General features: G+C 42.5%; 1 protein-coding gene across 1 annotated transcript in view; it reads right to left on the bottom strand.

Moving 5' to 3' along the window:
- Nucleotides 1-19,139, bottom strand: part of MTUS2 (microtubule associated scaffold protein 2) — a 477,685-nt gene that overhangs the window by 276,873 nt on the left and 181,673 nt on the right. Inside the window, exon 3 of the mRNA XM_075198945.1 lies at nucleotides 10,467-10,707. Coding sequence (XP_075055046.1) covers nucleotides 10,467-10,707 — 241 coding nt within the window. The remainder of the gene's footprint in view (nucleotides 1-10,466; nucleotides 10,708-19,139) is intronic.

Genomic DNA, 19,139 nt, shown 5'->3' with positions numbered 1-19,139 from the left:
TTTTTTTTGGTTGATTATTAGTAATTTATAATACAACTTATTAAGGATGATTAACCTATAGAGCATTGAGAATAAGAAATAACAGAGTACTGCAACTATCATACAGCACAAGATAAGTGGAACTGAGCCACTGGTCAGCATTCAGAAAAGGTATATAATCAAGTATAACGGACAAGACCTAGGGGGTAGATTTATCAATCCTTCTAAAACGTAAAAATGGAGATATTGCCCTACCAGCCAATCAGATTCTAGATATCATTTTATAGAACTTACTGGATATATAATAGCTAGAATCTTATTGGCTGCTAAGGGCAAGACCTACATTTTTACTTTTTAGAATGTTTGATAAATATATCCCCTAAATATTGGGGATGTATTTAGGGCACCTTTATTCATGATTACCTAAGGGAGCACGGTGGGTTAGTGGTTAGCACTTCTCCTCACAGCACTGGGGTCAGGAGTTTAATTTCCGGCCATGGCCTTATCTGTGTGGAGTTTGTATGTTCTCCCCGTGTTAGCGTGGGTTTCCTCCAGGTGCTCCGGCTTCCTCCCACAATCCAAAAACATACTGGTAGGTTAATTGGCTGCTATCAAATTGACCCTAGTCTGTGTTTCTGACTGTCTATGTGTATGTTAGGGAATTTAGACTGTAAGCTCCAATGGGACAGGGACTAATGTAAGTGCATACTCTATACAGCGCTGCGGAATTAGTGGCGCTATATAAATAGATGATGATAGCACAAAGTATAAATATTGTGTTACTCCCTGTGCCACCAGTTATCAAACACAAATTTATTTTACAAGCTGGCCTGTCAAACAAAATAAATGCTTTTTGCATAATATACAAGGGATGTTAATATAAGTATAACTGTAAAGAATATATATATATATATATATATATATATATATATATATATATATATATATATATATATTAAAAAACAGTTGAGTTCTAATGTCATTATTGTTTTGTTCATTAGAAAACGTGTGTATTATAAGGAGTAATGCACTATACGGCGACTTGTACCTTTCCATGGCTGCGTAATTCCTCAATGCCTTCTAATGTCCTTATTATTTACTGTAGTGGATAAATGGTCTTCTGTGCTCTGTACTCAATGCACATACATAATTCCTGGCAATAGACCATATACTGGCTTCAACGCTGCCTGTTTTCTAATATCGTTTCTTAAAATGCTCCTGTCCTTTTAGGTTTCATTTTTCTCTGAAACACTAAAGCGTCCTTCCCAGACTTGACAGCCTACTTACTGCCCTAGCTTAGATTTAATATAAGGCAGCTGCTTGAATCAAATGAACAGGATTTAAATATTACTTCTGCGGGGCTGCATATCGAGCGGGAACCTTAATCCATCGAGTGTGTAAATGTCACTTTCATGGTTTCTATATTTTCATTTGTCAGTGGGAGCTTTGAACGTGAGGGCGCTGCCAACCTTCTGTTTCTGTGATACATGATCCTTTGCCTTTGCCAGTCTCTTTGAGCCAATATTTACAAGGCTGTGCTAATACAATCACATTCCGAGTTACTGACAATGATAGATTAATCAGCGCAAATATAAACTTGCTATAAGAACAAAATCCTGGTTTCTGGAATAAAACATTGATATTGTAGGAAACTATTGCATTAATCTTATTGTCCACCCCTCACTTGCTCTTAATTGGTAACGGTAACACCCCTTGCCACTGTTATTTGTATGAGTTAGAAGAGTTCTGCAGCTTTAAAATTACTGTTGGGCTTCGTAATTATTTCTGAGCAGCAGAGGATTTGACATATGGTTAGAACTGATAGCTGGCTCCTGAGCACAGGAGCTCAGGGTAACTTCTGGACCAGCTTCAGACCATTCCCACTGGTGGCTCTCAGGTTCCGGAGGCTGGCCAACACAAGTCCTTTGTAATTGAATATGGTGGAGGTCCCATGGGAGTCTCCATGAGGAACCATTGTTGGGGTTTAATAGAAAATTCTAATATTTTTCCATTGAAATATATGGGGAGATTAGCAGTAAATCCTGCAAAAGGGACATTTTTCACAGGACTTTGTTAGGAACTCCCAAGTCAGTACAGTGAAACTCGGGAACTACTCAGAAGGCCAGGTGTTCGCTGGAGCCCCTAGTGGTGGGGACAGACTGGGCTGCGGGCCGACCGAGGGTCGAGTAGCGTATACTGACTTAAAGGAGTTTCCCAGAAGTGGAGTGATTGGTGGACTGTAGTAAAAGAAGAATCCTAGGTCAAAAGGTCACAGGCACAGATGCAATATCCAAAGGCAAGCGAAGGGTCAAACTCACAGGCAGTGAAGCAAAATCTGAAATCCAGGCGAAGGTCAAGGTCAGAAGAGAAGGGTCACAGGTCCAATAACAAGCAGGGGTCAAACACGGGTGATCAAATCTAAGGTAGCAGGAACCAAAACGGATAGCACAAGCAGGCAGCAGGACTGAGGACAGAACGCTATAACCGGCAATGAGGCAGCAGACCTCATTGCCTTAAATACCAATACAGACCAATCAGTAGTTGGATACACTGCTGTAGGCTAATTACTCATACAGAGCAGGGCTAATCAGGGCTTGTCCCTGGAATACACAGATGCAGGCTAATGCCTGTAATATCAGCCCACTAGTTAAATCAGCCCACAGCCTGCCTGTCATGCGCATGCGCCCGCCTACCGCCGGCACGCAGCGCTATTGTAGAGGCGTCCGACCGTTGCCTTGGTGACGGCCGGGCAGGAAGAGGAAATGACGTCCCGGTCGTCATGGTGACGGCCGGGACGCCAGGGCGCACGGGAAGCGAGCCGCGGCGGCTGTGAGTACCGCCGCGGCTCGTGACAGACTTACAGTAGGTTAGAAGCCTCTGGGGGCTTATCGGTCATACTTACTCCCTTGCAATATTAACACGTTATATAAACAATGTACATTTTGTAACAAAATAATACTATAGAATATATTTTTATGTTTAGTTGTATGTCTACTATCATGCCCTTATAACCCAATGACAAAAACAGACTTTCACCCCACTGAAGAGTCATGTCTAGTTTGACATTAGGTTGACACTTAACGTCTCTACAATTTAAGTGAGATAAACTAATTTACAGTACTACAAAGCATTGAACCCCACTCCCACAAAGTCCATACAGTACATTAACAGAATATTGCACTACATTTGAAGTATGGAAGTGTATGTTGAAGTAATGGGATTTTTAATGCAATTTTACATTTTACTTTGAAGTCTCGCTCAAATATGTTTAACAAGAAAACATGAGAGATTAAAGGCTAAAAGGAGAATTTTTTAAAAAAGTGTATGTATATAATATATATATATATATATATATATATATATATATATATATATATATATACACAAAAGCCAGTATAAGGCTGAAGTTATGAATGGAGATAAAAGGGCAGGCTACATTCATCAAGCCCATTTTGGGTCTTCCAGAGAGCTATCAAGTTTCTGGCTAGCCAGGAGTTGCATCTGATTAGGTGCTGTTAAATAGCCATGAGTTTATTTCTTCAGTCTCTCAATACCTCAATACCTATAGAGGAGGTCAGATGGCACCTGAGAGCCAATAAGTTCTGTTATTTTGTATGTGTGTGGGACACTAGGTCCTTCACTTTAGAGAGGGTGTTCCTGTGTATTAGTTAGAAGCCAGACAAGCAAGGATATTGTGTATGTTTTGTTTATTTTGATCCTAGTGAATAAAATTAGCTGAGGCCATTTGAACCAAAACACTAGATTGGTGTGATATATTTGGCTGATGCATGCAAAGAACAGCAGTCTACCCCAGGAGATAGTACCCCTAACCTGATCTTGCGACACATGGTGGAGAATGTGAACATTGCACTTCAAATCGCAAGCATAAAAATTGTGCTAAAAATTTAAAGTGACAGACACCTAATTTTGGAACAGACTATTACATGGAAATATCCTCACATTAATATGGGTCATCATAAGCTGATCAAGAAAGCTATAGTCTTCCCTCCTCCTGCACCAGGAGATAAGGAGGTAAGATGGAGGACGTGATTAAATCGTTACTACAAGCTACAGCTGCCCAGCAGGAAGCTACCAGGGTGCAGCAGACAGTCACTGAGGAGATCTGGAGGCAACAGCAACAAGATCGCAGACCGCAGACTTTCGCCACTTTATCAGGAAATCACCACTAGCTCCAGCTCCATAAGGACTAGTAATTTCCTTCAAAAGATGACCAAGGGAGATGATGTGGAAGCCTCTTTAACGACTTTTGAGAGAACTGCTAAAAGGGAAAGTTAGCCTAAAGTTCAATGAGCAGGACTATTGGCTCCATTCCTATCTGGGGAGCTGCAAAAGGCATACTTTGATTTAAGCCTTGCTGATGTCAAGGACTATAATATACTGAAGTCTGAAATTCTGATTCACATGGGTATCAGGATGTCTGCCAGAGTACAACAAGTACATCACTGGGGCTACCAGGTGCATAAACCTCCCCTCTGTCAGATGTATGACCTAATAATCCACCTCCCTAACAAGAAGCTACAACCTGAGACTTCAACAGGCCCACAAATTATGAAAATAATTGTGATGGATCGATATCTACGGTCCCCACTGTTCTGCGCAAGTGGATAAGCCACAAGGAACCCAAAACAGTAGACCAGCTTGTGGTGAAGATGTATTCAATAACCGAGGAACTGATGAGTACACCCCAACGGCCCCTAGTTCCGCAATGGCAATGCACAGTGACTTCTGGTAAGACTGTTCCAGGGGAAAACTGTGCTGCATGGTGGAATGAACTGAAACATCCAGAGACTGAAGTCCTGGAACCTGGGTGCTGGTCAGTTATGCCAAGAAGGTTACAGCTTTGTGTAAGACTTGACAGCAGGGCCGTAACTAGGGCTGTGCGACAGGGGTGACCACCCAGGGCGCAACACTAAAGGGGGGCACAATTTAGGTACATTTAGTTAAAATTGAGGGCTAGGGGGGCAGCATTTGCCTTTCTCGCCCCAGGCGCAAGAATTCTAAGTTACGGCTCTGCTTGCCAGAAATGTGATTAGATGTTTTAGATGTGGTGGCTTAGGCCATATTGCTGCTAATTGTTAATTATATATTGTGGAACAGTTAATAGTTCCTAATGCCTATAGAAGAACGGTGTTAGAACTGGCTCATGATCACATTGCGGAAGGGCATCTACGGGTAGAAAAAAGAATCTTGCAGTGGTTTTTCTGGCCAGGGGTCCATAAATATGTATCTGACTACTGTGCATCTTGCCCTGAGTGTCAATACCATGCTCCTAGGCCACATTATAAAGCATGCTTGTCCCATTACCCATTATTGAGGTCCCGATCCAAAGGATAGCTATTGATTTGGTAGGTAATAAAGGTAATAAAGTTTTTCTCGGGTGATCAGTATATTCTGGTGATACTGGATGACGATGCCAGATATCCGGAAGTGATACCATTATTCAATACATCAACTAAGGCAATTGCCAGAGAACTGGTATATGTCTTCAGCAGAGTAGCGATACTTAACGAGATCCTCACTGTCCAGACTATGCCATTTATGTCTAGAATTATGAAAGAATTATGCTGCCTGTTTAAGGTTACATAGCTGAGGGCCTCTGTGTATCACCCTCAGACTGATGTTTAGTGGAGAAGTTTAACAAAACCTTGAAGTACATGTTAAAGAAGGTAGTAGATAAAGATGGCTAAAAATTGGGAATGTTTGTTACCCTATTTATTAGTGGTGAGAAATGTGATTTTGCTAAGCTGACGCCATCTTGTTGCCTTATAGCCATTTTGTTCTGTTATAGCTTAAATACAAATTAGATGCACCTGTTTCGTAGGAGTAATTCATTATTTGCAAGGCTATGCTTATAACCTTGGGCATACCAGACAGGAGATAAGCCACCCCCCCCCCCCCTTGTGGAGTATTCCTGTCTGATAATGAGAGAATGTAGTAACATCTGTGTAAAGGGAGCATGAGTGGTTAAAACCTTTTGGGGCGTAGTTTTCTGTAATACGTGATTTTTGCTATATAGATGGGGACTTGTAACTAATAAAGCAGAGATTATTGTACACTCAAACCATGCAGTGTATTTAATTCTCTCCAGCTGATGAGCTCATAACTGATAAACGGACACTTACAGGTGAACAATCTGATTTAGATTCGACAGTGGCCACTAGAGAAGTTCCAGAGTCCTCCACAAGATTCTAACCTTTTCCTTTGCTGTATGGGAAACACTCTAAGGGTTTGTTGGATATTGCAAAGGAGACATGGGAGGGGCAAATCAGTCTTTATAAAACTGTAATTGAACATGTTTCTCAAATGCAGGACAGAATAGCTGTAGTTTTGCCTACAGTGATAGAGCATATTGAACAGGGACAACAACTGGGGGATATAACTGTAATGCCCAATTAGGCGCCTTTGCTCCTTGGGACAGAGTGCTTGTTTTGATACCCATGGTAGAAAGCAAATTTTTGGCTAAATGGCAAGGACCATTTAAATAGTGGAAAAAAAGTAGGTGAAGTTATTTATAAAGTATACCAGTCAAAGAAAAGAAAGCTGGAACAGATATATCATGTAAACCTTGTAAAACTGTAGAAAGATATAGTAGCTCTGTCAGATACCCTGGCTCTTCCGTTAACCAATATACTTCTGGTTCCGAAAGTAATAGTAACCAAAACACTCTCAGCCTTCAACATGAGGCTAAAGAGTTTCTCGCAAGAAATAGAGATTTGTTTGTGGACATGCCAGGTAAAACAACAGTCAGTGAAGCAGGGGTTAAGGTTAAGCTAAAACCTTATAGAATACCAGAAGCACAACGAGAATCAGTGTAGAAATAATTTTAAGAAATGCTGGAATGACATGTGATTGAAGAGTCACATAGTGAGTGATCAGGCTCCAATACACTGATTCCGAAAATAGATGGGTGCTTACTCCTCTGCAATGGCTTCTGTAAACTAAAAAAGGTATCTAAGTTTGATGCCTAGCCAAAGCCTACCCAATATATATGAGAGTGAGTCAAAAATTATCCGCACTCCAGTTATATTAAAACTTCGGTTCTGTCTTATCAACCCTTTCCGTACTAGGTCGCTGTCTCCCCAGTCACTGATGTGCAGGTTTGAACGTGTTACATAGGTTCATATGTGACTACAGTGCAAGAAAAAAAGGCTGCTCCACTTGTTAACGTGATTTGTATGAAAGAAGAGCAGCGTTCAGTGATTGATTTTTGTGGTCTGAGGATGTATCTGGAGCTGATATTTATTAAAGTCTTTGTGCACAGTATGAAGAAAGTGTTTTGTCATGAAGAAGTGTGTATGGATGGATAGAGAAGTTCAAAGGAGGTTCCGCAAGTGTCAGCCATTAAGAAGGAGCCGGATGCCCGTCCACATCCACGACTGATGAGAACATTGAGCGTGCACGTGAACTGATTCTGTTGGATAGACGAATGACAGTGGATTATGTTGCAAATCATTTGCACATTAGACATGACTTTGGCTATGTAATAATTCACAACAGACTTGGGTTTCGAAAAGTTTGTGTGAGATGGTTGCCGAAACAATTCACGGAAGAGCACAAACAGAAGCATTTGGACATCTCTAAAAAACTTTGGACCAATATTCTAAGGAAGATGAAAGTTTCTTAAAATGAATCATTATTGGCGACGAGACATGGATTCATCACTACAAGCCTGAGAGTAATCAACAGGGTATAGAATGGAAACATCCTCAATCGCACACCAAGAAAAAGTTCAAAAGTCAACCATCAGCTGGAAAATTGATGCTTACAGTTTTGTGGGATTCTCAAGGGCCAGTGTTGGAACATTATCAGAAAAAAGTTTCAACAATCAACAGTGCTCATTACAGTGAGAGGCTCACTGAAGAGCTGAAGCCTAAAATTCAAACAAAACGCAGAGGACTGCTATCCAGGGGTGTTGTGTAATTGCATGACAATGCACGTCCGCCTACCGCTGCTCATACTGTTGACACTCTCCAAAAACTTCGTTTTGAGGTGTTAAAGCATCCATCCTAAAGTCCTGATCTTGCCCCATCGGACTATCACCTATTAGATTCCCCTAAGAGGACAAAGATTCACGTCTGATGAAGAGGTAAAGACAGCGGTGCACTTGTGACTCGCAGCTCAGCCTAAAACATTTTTTAATGAGGAAATACGAAAGTTTGTTAACAGATAGACAAAGTGTATTAAACAGTAGGAAGACTATGTTGAAAAATAATGTATTTGTCTTTTCTGAAAGTTGATTAAAATAAATTCTATAGCTAGAGTGCGGATAACTTTTGACTCACCCCCGTATATATATGAAACCTCATCCACTGTACCAACTAACACAAAAGATTTTTTTTGAGTTTTTAAATACAGCTGAGTTAATAAGTAGCTCAGTAAAAACCCAAACGAATATCAAATATGGCCTGAGGCTACGAGCATAAAAAAGGCCTTAGGCTTTGGACCAGCAGATGGGTCAATGGGTACTTATCTGCCATGGACAATAATGTTTCTTTAGAGAAAAAATTGGAAACTTGATGAGCCAATTATATCTCATAAGACATCAAATTATATGTTTCTATGAAGTCTGTGAGCCAATTACATATGAAAATGTACAGAAGGTATAATGTAGTCTGACACCTAATGGCTCTGCAAATTGACATTATGCAACAAACAGCAATTGGACACATAACTACAGTCTGGGAAAGATAAATGTCAGTGAATACTAATAATGCAATTAAATTTGACTTTTTATTTCAAGCATAAACATTGCTTAAAACCTGAAAACAAAAATGCATAAAATCTTGCTGGAAGGCTATGTTCATTTCTGTGTCACTGATAAAATTATTACTAATTTTACGCCTCTCTATGCTGGGGGCTTGTAACAGACGTAGCAATTTCAGCAATTGGTCTGGTCATTAGGAATTTACTGCATTGCAACAGATTCGAAAATATTATTATGTCAATGAATATATAATACATATTCTGGAATATTTTTTAGTTTCCACTAAAAAAACCCCCTCTTAATTATATATCACATAATAACCCCTTAAAGTGAAGTCATTTTATAATTCTGTACCCATACATTTCACATTTTTTCTAGCACAAATTAAAGTAAGAATAACTTTGTAACTAATCTGTGTGCCCAAATTATTTCTCTTTTTTAAGGGTGGGGTTTGTAATTTTTAAATAGCATATTAATATAAATACTTATATGGCTCAGTGGTCAAAGTGGGGTGGTATATGGTGGTATGTCATACTGCCACTTCTCCTGTTGCCTTCTTTGTAAAATTATCGCCACTTCTAAAATTCCACTTTGACCCTGGATTCGGATCATATAAGGGAAAAGTAGTAGATTTAGGAAAAATGATTTTGTTCTTATTATTTCATAACACAAAAAGATTTCAGAGATACCTAATGCATACTCAGACCAATAGTGTGCAATGAATTCAGACAGACGAGATGTGACAACGTCGCACTTAGTTGTGAATTCTGTTTGTTTTGCACTGTGACAGACTGCTTTGTGGACTGATGAAGAGAGCACCCAAAATGTTTTGTACTTTGTTATTCTGAGCCTGAACATGGAATACACTTCTATATCTTCATTGCAAACTGTTTGTCTGAATTGAGAACTATGGGCCTGATTCATTAAGGAACTTAAATTAAGAAGTTTCTTATTTAAGTCTCCTGGACAAAACCATGTTACAATGCAAGGGGTGAAAATTAGTATTCTGTTTTGCACATAAGTTAAATACTGACTGTTTTTTCATGTAGCACACAAACATCAACTTTAAATTTCAGTGTACAAATAAGCTATCAAATATGTGTGTGCTAAATAAAAAAACAGTCAGTATTTAACTTATGTGCAAAACAGAAAACTAATTTTCACCCCTTGCATTGTAACATGGTTTTGTCCAGAAGACTTAAATAAGAACCTTCTTAATTTAAGTACCTTAATGAATCAGGCCCTTTGTGTCCAAAGCATAGGCAAAACTCAAAGCAAAGGTGGAACTAACCACAGGTAAATTTGCTTTGATTTTTCCACAAATTTGCTCATTTGGTTTGGCAGGTATGTTAAACACAGAGGGACACAGTGATGTTTTTACCAGGTTTCAACAGGATAAGAAAGGGAATTGGCTATAACAGAACACTATCTGGGAATGAAAAGTACAATAACTGGTTGAATCATTTCAAAGGCAGTCGTAGGACGTAGACATAGTGGTAAATTTTCTAAAAAGGAAAAGTGGAGGTGTTGCCCATAGCAACCAATTAGATTGTAGCTACCATTTATCTACATTCTAGAAAAGTGTAGCTAGAATCTGATTGGTTAGAATGGGAAATACTTCCACATTTCCTTTTTAGAAACTTTAGTATATCTTTTATCTACAACATAGACTTCAGAATCAGAAAAACAGCTGGCAAAATATTATACAGAGTCATAATTACAACAAAAATAAAGCTACAATTCTAAGAAATAGGACATCTACCTGCAGTGTCTGAGTTGTTGACAGCTCCAGCCGTTGTCACTAGTTCCTGTTGAGGTATCGCGGTACTTGAGGAACGCTGACTTGCAATCAATATTCTGCTCTTTGTCGATGGTAATCGGGAGACTGCCCCTAGTCCCAGTTGCGGTCTCAGGATCATGGTGGATCTGTAGAAGCTGGGTGGGACTTCATAATGAGCAAACGTGGAGGAACAGAAGTCGTCTTTTCTCTGCCTTTCACCTGTCTACACACAAGCAATAGAATAGACTGTTTTATTTCACCAAGCATTACAAGGGCACTTCAAAGGAAATTAACATTATTTATACTTGAAGCAAAACACAACAGACCAGGAGACTGATGACTACTGAATCAGTTTCATTACATTTCCTTTCGGGATTAAATATCACTCATTTTTTTTGTCAAGACCTCTTACACTACAGTATGTTGGTATAGTTTTGGGAATGTGCTCCCAAATGATAGAGGCTACAAAATAAAAATAAAAGATAAACTTCCAGTAGGCTGTTGTATTTTAAAGCAACAACAACAAGTGTATTTCCCATTTCAGTAGAGATTACAGCTTTGGGTGTAATCAGGGTGTGTTGCTTAACTATCCACATAGACATACAAATCCTTGTGCGGGTCTCCTCCTCTATACCCAGGTCCAGCTTTTTGGGGGTTCCGCCACACAATCCCACTTTATTAGGGCCCAGCTCTTAACAATTTTGGTAGTTCTATCTGCCCCAAAGTGCCTCCAGTATAATAGTAATACCACGGATCTGCTAAAGAAAAAATCAGAATCATGTTCTATACCTTCCTTCTCCTTCTGGTGCTGTAGTGCTATTATGTCACACATGTGACACTTAATTGAGTTACAGAGCCAGAGGAGAGGAACCACCGAGAGTAACAGAACTGTGGAAAGGGTGGGGGAGTAAGAAAACCCTGTGGAGGAGGGGAGTAAGAAAAAACCCTGTCGGGGGACGGGACCTTAGCAGTGGAGTGAGAGAATTCTGGAGGGGGTACAGTCCGAGAATCCTGGAGGGGTGAGAGAATCCTAGAAGGGAGTCAGAGAACAGAGGGGGGGGGGGTGAATTCTGGAGGGGCTGGTGAAAGGGGGAGGAAAAAATCCTGGGGGAAGAAGAAAACCCTGGATGGTGTCACGAACCGCGGCGGCTCCGGGCACCGCCGCAACTCACTTTCTCCTCTGGCCCAGCGTCCCGGCCGTCGTCAAGGCGACCGGGATGTCACTTCCGATTTGTCCCGACCGTTGCTCTTTTGCTATAGCGCCACGTCCCGGCCTTCTGGGCAGCCGGGCGCACGCGCATATGAATAATTAATCATCAGTCCCCTGTGGCTGATGATTTCCTGCTGTGCCAGTATATTAGGCAGGGAGGTCCAAACCACCCTGCCGGTTATAATCCCTGCTACCCTGCATACTACCCTGCTATGTTATTACTCCTTGCTTGCTATTGCTATCTTGATTACCATTGCTGACCCTTGCCTGGATATTGACTTTGTGGTTTGCCTGTGACCCTGACCCATTGCTCGGATACTGACGCTGCCATATTGCCTGTGACCTGTTTGACCCCGGCCTGGATCTAGATGCTACCGTTTTGCTGGCGACCCTCAAAATCTCTGCCGGGATCTTCACTCCACCTCTGCGTGAACAGCAGCGCTACGTTCTCAGGTTATTAGCTCCTACTACTACAGTACAAGACCTGTGAGCGCATCTAGCTCTACGGGAAAAGCGGTTCCTATAGGTGAAGACCTCTGAAGCGGTTCTAGGAGCTGATACCTGGGGCGTGAGCTGTAACATTATAACTGGCCAAAAATATACTCTAGGAGTGAGTGAACTGTCTTGATATTTGGTCCTATGGAACCAAGTCTGGCTCAAGTGTTGGCAGGACAAATCCAGACCTTGTCCCAAATGGTCCAAGAGCTGTCTCAGCGCCAGGCTGCACAGGAGCGGGCATCAAGAGCTTCACAAGCAGCTCAGCCTTCTGTGGTGGAACCAAAAATGAATTTACCAGATCACTTTTTCGGGAGATCGCAGACTCTTCCGTAACTTCTGAGAAAGCTGCAAGCTTTATTTCAAATTAAGGCCACTTTTGTCTGGATCACCAAAACAGAGAGTGGGAATAATTATCTCACTACTACAAGGGGATCCTCAATCTTGGGCTTTCAGTTTGGATTCCAATAGTCCTCAACGACAATCAGTGGATGCATTCTTTGATGCCCTAGGTTTGATTTATGACGAACCAGACCAAATGGCTTCTGCAGAAGCACAGCTGCGATCTTTAATGCAAGGACGACGTTCCGCTGAAGAATATTGCTCCAACTTCAGGCGTTGGTCCTCGGACTGTGAGTGGAATGACCCAGCTCTCCGTAGCTATTTTCGGTCAAGTCTCTCTGCACAAATGAAAGATTCCCTTGCCCAGTATCCAACTGCGGGATCTCTCGAGGAGCTCATGCAACTAGCAATTCGGATCGACCGAAGGTTCAGAGAAAGGAAAGCTGAGAAGGAAAATCCTTCGCCCTCTTTTCCGGTGTCTTCTCAAACTTCTCCCATTGATCAAGTTGAACCAATGCAACTGGGAGCATATCGGTTGTCTTCTGAAGAATGTACCCGGAGATGTAATCTGGGCCTCTGCTTATACTGTGCAGAGAAGGGCCATTTGCTCCGTACCTGCCCCGTCAAACCGGGAAAAGACCAGGCCAAGTGAACATGGAGAGAGTACACTTAGGCCTACAGGTTATCTCTCCGAAGGATTCTCTACTGATACTTGCCCAACTCATGTACGGTGGACAAGTAATTTCTGTTCCTGCATTTTTGGATAGTGGAGCCGCTGGAAATTTTTTAGACTTGACTCTTGCCCAGTCCCTGGGTTTCTCAGCTGTTCCTCTTGAAACCGTAATCACTGTGTATGGGCTGGATGGGAATCCCCTGAACAGAGGTGAGACCCATCATTGCTCACCTCCTTTACAGTTGAAGATGGGTGCCCTTCACTCCGAGACTCTCTCTCTGTACTTAATTCATTGTCCCTCGGTACCTCTTATCCTGGGTTATCCTTGGCTGGCCCTCCATAATCCCAGTATCGATTGGACTAAAGGTGAGAAACCCAGTGGAGCTCTCTGTGCTCCTCCTCTTGTTTATCCTTGCTGCTCAGGGTTACTCATACCTGCCCAGAGCAGCTACCCTTTCCTTATCCGGAATTTCATGATGTTTTTTTTCAAGTAGGAAGCAGATATTCTCCCTCCTCACCGGGAGTACGATTGTGCTTATTGATCTTGTCCCACGTTCCAAATTAGGGAAGATTATACGTCCTGTCTATTTAGGAGACACTAGCCATGGAATCGTATGTAGAGGAGAATCTGCAGAAAGGCTATATTAGGCCTTCCAAGTCACCTGCAGGAGCAGGCTTCTTCTTTGTGGCCAAGAAGTATGGCAGCCTGAGGCCCTGTATTGACTACCGAGGATTAAATAAGATAACTATTAAAGAATACATACCCTTTGCCACTTATTTCGGTCATCTTTGATCCGCTTAAAGGAGCTAGGATCTACTCAAAGATTGACCTTCGTGGAGCATACAACTTGATTCGTATCCGTAAAGGCGACGAATGGAAAACGGCCTTCAATACCCAAACAGGCCACTACGAATACCTCGTCATGCCTTTTGGCCTCAATAACGCTTGAGCCGTCTTTCAAGACTTGATTAATGATGTCCTTCGTGAATTCCTAGGCTCCTTTGTAGTAGTCTACTTAGATGACATCCTGATCTACTCCCACTCACTAAAACAACATCGCGAACATGTACAACAAGTTCTTCTGAAACTCCGCCATCACCACCTCTATGCTAAGTTAGAAAAGTGCAAGTACGAAGTTTCCACAGTCACATTTTTGGGGTATGTCATTTCCCCGGAAGGTTTCGCCATGTATCCCAAAAAGGTACAGGCTATTCTCGACTGGGTGTGACCCTCAAATCTCAAAGCAATACTAAGGTTCCTGGGGTTCGCTAACTATTATAGAAAATTTATCAGTTCCTTTTCTACTCTTGTTGCTCCTATTACAGCCTTGACCCGCAAGGAAGCCGTCGCGAAAATCTGGTCTCCAGTCGCTATTTCTGCCTTCGAAGCCTTGAAACGTGCCTTTGTGTCAGCACCTCTTCTGAGACATCCAAATCCAGACCTTCCATTCATCATCGAAGTGGATGCCTCAGATGTAGGTGTGGGATCAGTGCTATTTTTAAAAAAGACTTGGAAGACAAACGCCTTCACCCCTGTGCCTACCATCCGCAGTCAAACAGGCAAACCAAAAGGGTGAACCAATCCCTGGAGCAATATCTACGGTTGTATATAGCCAAGAATCACGACAACTGGGCTGACCTTCTTCCATGGGTCGAATTTGCGTACAACGCATGCCACTCTTCTTCCCGGTACTCTCCCTTTTATTTCAACCTTGGGTACCATCCCAGAGTCAACTCATTGTCCTCTCTATATATTGATAGGCCACCCGAAACCAGGGCCACGGCCACACGGCTTAGGAGGATCTGGAAATCAGTACATCAGTCTTTACTCCGAGCTTCTTTTAGGTCTAAAGTCTTTGCCGATCTACATCGCTCTGCCTGTTCCTTCAAGGTTGGAGATTCAGTGTGGCTCTCTACTCGGAATATAAGCCTCTGTCAACCCTGCAAGAAATTAGGACCCAAGTTTATTGGTCAATTTACCATCTTAAAACAAGTCAACCCAGTAGCTTTCAGACTGAAACTCCCTGAATCTCTAAAAATTCCCAGTACGTTCCACTGCTCGTTGCTGAAGCCTGCCTGGTTTTCCAAAAGATTCAAACCTCAACAGTCCACTAGACCTCAGCCAGTTTCGGTGGATGGACATCAAGAATTTGTAGTCGAGAAGATCCTTGATTCAAAGAAAGTTCAGGGTCAGTTTCACTACCTCGTCCATTGGAAGGGTTATGGCCCCGAAGAACGTTCCTGGGTGCCACAAAGAAATTTACATTCAGACAAATTACTCGCCGAGTTCTTTAAAAAATTTCCTGGAAAACCTGGATGTCGGGGTTCCTTGACCCCTCCTCAAGGGGGAATTACTGTCACGAGCTGCGGCGGCTCTGGGCACCACCACGACTCGCTTCCTCCTCTGGCCCAGTATCACGGCCGTCGTCATGACAACTGGGATGTCACTTCCGATTTGTCCCGACCGTCGCCAAGTCAACGGTCGGGACGCTCTTTTGTTATAGCGCCACGTCCCGGCATCCTGGGCAGCCGGGTGCGCGCGCACATGAATAATTAATCATCAGCCCCCTGTGGCTGATGATTTCCTGCTATGCCCCAAAGTATCCTATTGGTTCCTGCCAGTATATTAGGCAGGGAGGGACAAACTTTTCTGCTGGTTATAGTCCCTGCTACCCTGCATACTACCTTGCTGTTTTATTGCTCCTTGCTTGCTATTGCTATCTTGATTACCATTGCTGACCCTTGCCTGGATATTGACTTCGTGGTTTGCCAGTGACCCTTGACCTCTTGCCTGGATTCTGACTCTCCTTATTTGCCTGTGACCCTGACCCATTGCTCGGATACTGACGCTGCCATATTGCCTGTGACCTGTTTGACCGCCGGCCTGGATCTAGACGCTACAGTTTTGCCGGTGACCCTCAAAACCTCTGCCGGGATCCTCACTCCACCTCTGCGTTAACACCAGTGCTACGTTCTCAGGTTATCAGCTCCTACTACTAGAGTACCTGTAAGCGTATCTAGCTCTACGGGAAAAGTGGTTACTATAGGTGAAGACCTCTGAAGTGGTTCTAGGAGCTGATACCTGGGGCGTGAGCTGTAACAGATGGGGAGTGGGAGAACCCTGAAGGAGAGAAGTGAGATAACAGAGGAAGGTAGAGGGGGTGAATACTGGACGAGCTGGTGAAAGAACCTAGGAAAGAAAATAAAGAAGGAGAGGAGGGAAAGAAACCTGGATGAGTGAGTGAGAGAACCCTGGATGAGGGCAGTGAGAGAACCCTGGAGGAAGGGAGAGAGACAATGCTGGAGGGGGGAGAGAATGAGAGAACACTGGAGGTGGGGGAGAAGTGAGAGAACCCTGGAGAAGAGGATTGAGGGAACTATGGTGGAAGGGAGTTAGGGAACCTTGGAGTGGGGGCACAGGCACTGGAGAAGGGGAATGAGAGAACCCTGGACGAGGGGAGTGAGAGAACCCTGGAGAAGGGGAGAAGGGGAGTGAAAGAACACTGGAAGAGTGAGAGTACCCTGGAGAGAGAGAGAAAGTGCCATGGAGGGGGAAGAGAGAATACCATGGATGGAGAGATTGAGAGAAACCTGCATGGGGGAAGTGAGAGAACGACAGAGGGGAAGAAACAACTTTGCCTGTACATAAGAGGTGACAGGTTGATTGTGATGATGGGACAGGATAGAGATAATGATGGAGGGGATGTTGATAGGTGTTTATGCAGCTGAGGCAGAGTGGAATGTATGCCAATTTGCATAGTGTATAGTGCGTGAAATTGGTCTGTGCATGAAAGGCTAGCCCTAGCAATACCATGGAGCAATGCAGATATTTGCTTTCATTGTCTATTTTGCATAAAATAGATAAAACATATGTAAGTACTGTTGCTACCTGTGAAAAGTCAGGGCTGCCCCTCTGGAGGATAGAGTGGAAAAATATTGGCGGCACGTAAACTCATGGAGCTCAGTCTATTACTGCAAGAAATTATATTATGAAGAAACTTTTGATAAAGGGACTATGTTCTAACAGGCCAGTTGTTTGCATTACGGAGCACAAAGCATAATAATATTATTGTTCTGAACTTATTTTTATTATTTAGCCATTGAGATATATAAAAAAAAAAAAATTGTCAGGGGGCCCATAATTGTTAAGGGCAGCCATGCCTTTAAGGCAGTTAGTTACTTGCGAGGCATATCCCAGGGCAGTCCCTGGGGTCCTGAACAGTGGTCAAAATGGACTGGTATATGTTGGTATGCCATGCCATCACTTTTCCTTCTCCTTTGTAAATCTATCAAATTCCATTCACTTACATTTTCCATACCGCCACTTCTAAATTTCCACTTTGCCCACTAGACCTGAGACACTACCTAGTAATTGGGGTACTGAGATATTTCCTAGTTATTGGCTGGTGCCCCTAGGAGGTGCGGGCAAAAATTAGTGAATTAAGCGTATTTCAACACACAATAATTACCACATTTCTTCTAAATTGCAAAGTCTGGTTCAATTAGCTTGTAATAAATCGCCTCCAATGTTTTAAATTCCATAGACAAAAATGTACAAAAAAATGATGGCAGTATTTTAATGATGAAATGTGTTCATTGTCTCTGACAATGTTCTGTCTCTGACAAACAATTCTTAACCAGGCAGTTGTTAGCGGCTTACATTGACCTTTAGCAAATGCAGTTCCAGAATGAAATTGCACTGTGATTATAAAATAGCAACAACTCATCTATCTACTAAGGGTGTGCACCGGCCACTTTTAGTGTTTTGGGTTTTAGGTTTTGGGTTCTGATTAGCTTGAGGTTTTGGGTTCTGATTTGTTTTGCCAAAACATCCGACGAAAGGTTTTGGTTCTGATTTATTTTTAAAAAAGCATAAAAAGTGCTAAAAACCAGTTTTGTGGGGTTTTTTTCACTCCTACGCTATTATTAACCTCAATAACATTCAATAACAATCATTTCCACTAATTTCCAGTCTATTCTGAACACCTCACAATATTGTTTTTAGGCCAAAAGGTTGCACCGAGGTAGCTTGAGCACATAATGCCAAAAAAAGAGGTACAAGATGGAATTGTTCTGGGCACTCCCTCCCACCCCTCGCGAGATTCGACGCGAGACTTGGACGACAGAGCCTCGTTTTCAATTTTTTGCCCGCCGGAAATATCCGAACAGTGCTCGGATCCCGTACGGATCCGCACTGTTCGGGTGGGCTCGGATTAGCGGAATCCGAGCCCGCTCATCTCTACTATCTACCTCATATTTAGTATTTTAGGCAACAAATCTCCTGTACTCTGCAGAACGTTCTATCCTTGGTGTGGCACTGTGTCACTGTGTGAGGCCTGAGGTATAATGCATCCCCTTTCTTGCACTTTTCTCTGCCCTAGCTAGCTTGTGGATGTGCATGTGTTCTTTCTGGGCCTTCTAATTACACTCCAGGGGTTTGAACAATACCTCTGCCTCACTCTTGGGGGTAAATTTATCAAGCTGCGGGTTTGAAAAAGTGGAGATGTTGCCTATAGCAACCAATCAGCTTCTAGCTGTCATTTTGTAGAATGTACCAAATCTGATTGGTTGCTATAGGCAACATCTCCACCTTTTCAAACCCGCAGCTTCATAAATTTACTCCCTGGAGGTTTTCTAACCTTCCTGATGTCTGAGCCACTATGTGAAATTGCAACCCATTGAACCCTATCCAGCATTAGATTAGTAATATGCAATCCGTACTAGTAATGCTCAGTGTTATGCCGGAGTTAGTAGTAGCAATGCCCAGTAGTAGTACAGTACTTATCTCAGTAATATGTACTGTTGCACTAATGTCGGACAATATGCCAGCAACAACAGTGATTCCCAGTAGTATGTCAGTGGTAATGCCCAGTAATATGATAGCAGTAAAAGCAATATATCATTAGCAGATACCCAATATTATGACATGCTAAGT

Source organism: Mixophyes fleayi, chromosome 2 (genome assembly GCF_038048845.1).
Source record: "Mixophyes fleayi isolate aMixFle1 chromosome 2, aMixFle1.hap1, whole genome shotgun sequence".
Taxonomy (NCBI): Eukaryota; Metazoa; Chordata; class Amphibia; order Anura; family Limnodynastidae; genus Mixophyes; species Mixophyes fleayi.
The sequence above is the reverse complement of the archived record's forward strand: the minus strand, read 5'-3'. Positions and strand labels throughout refer to the sequence as shown.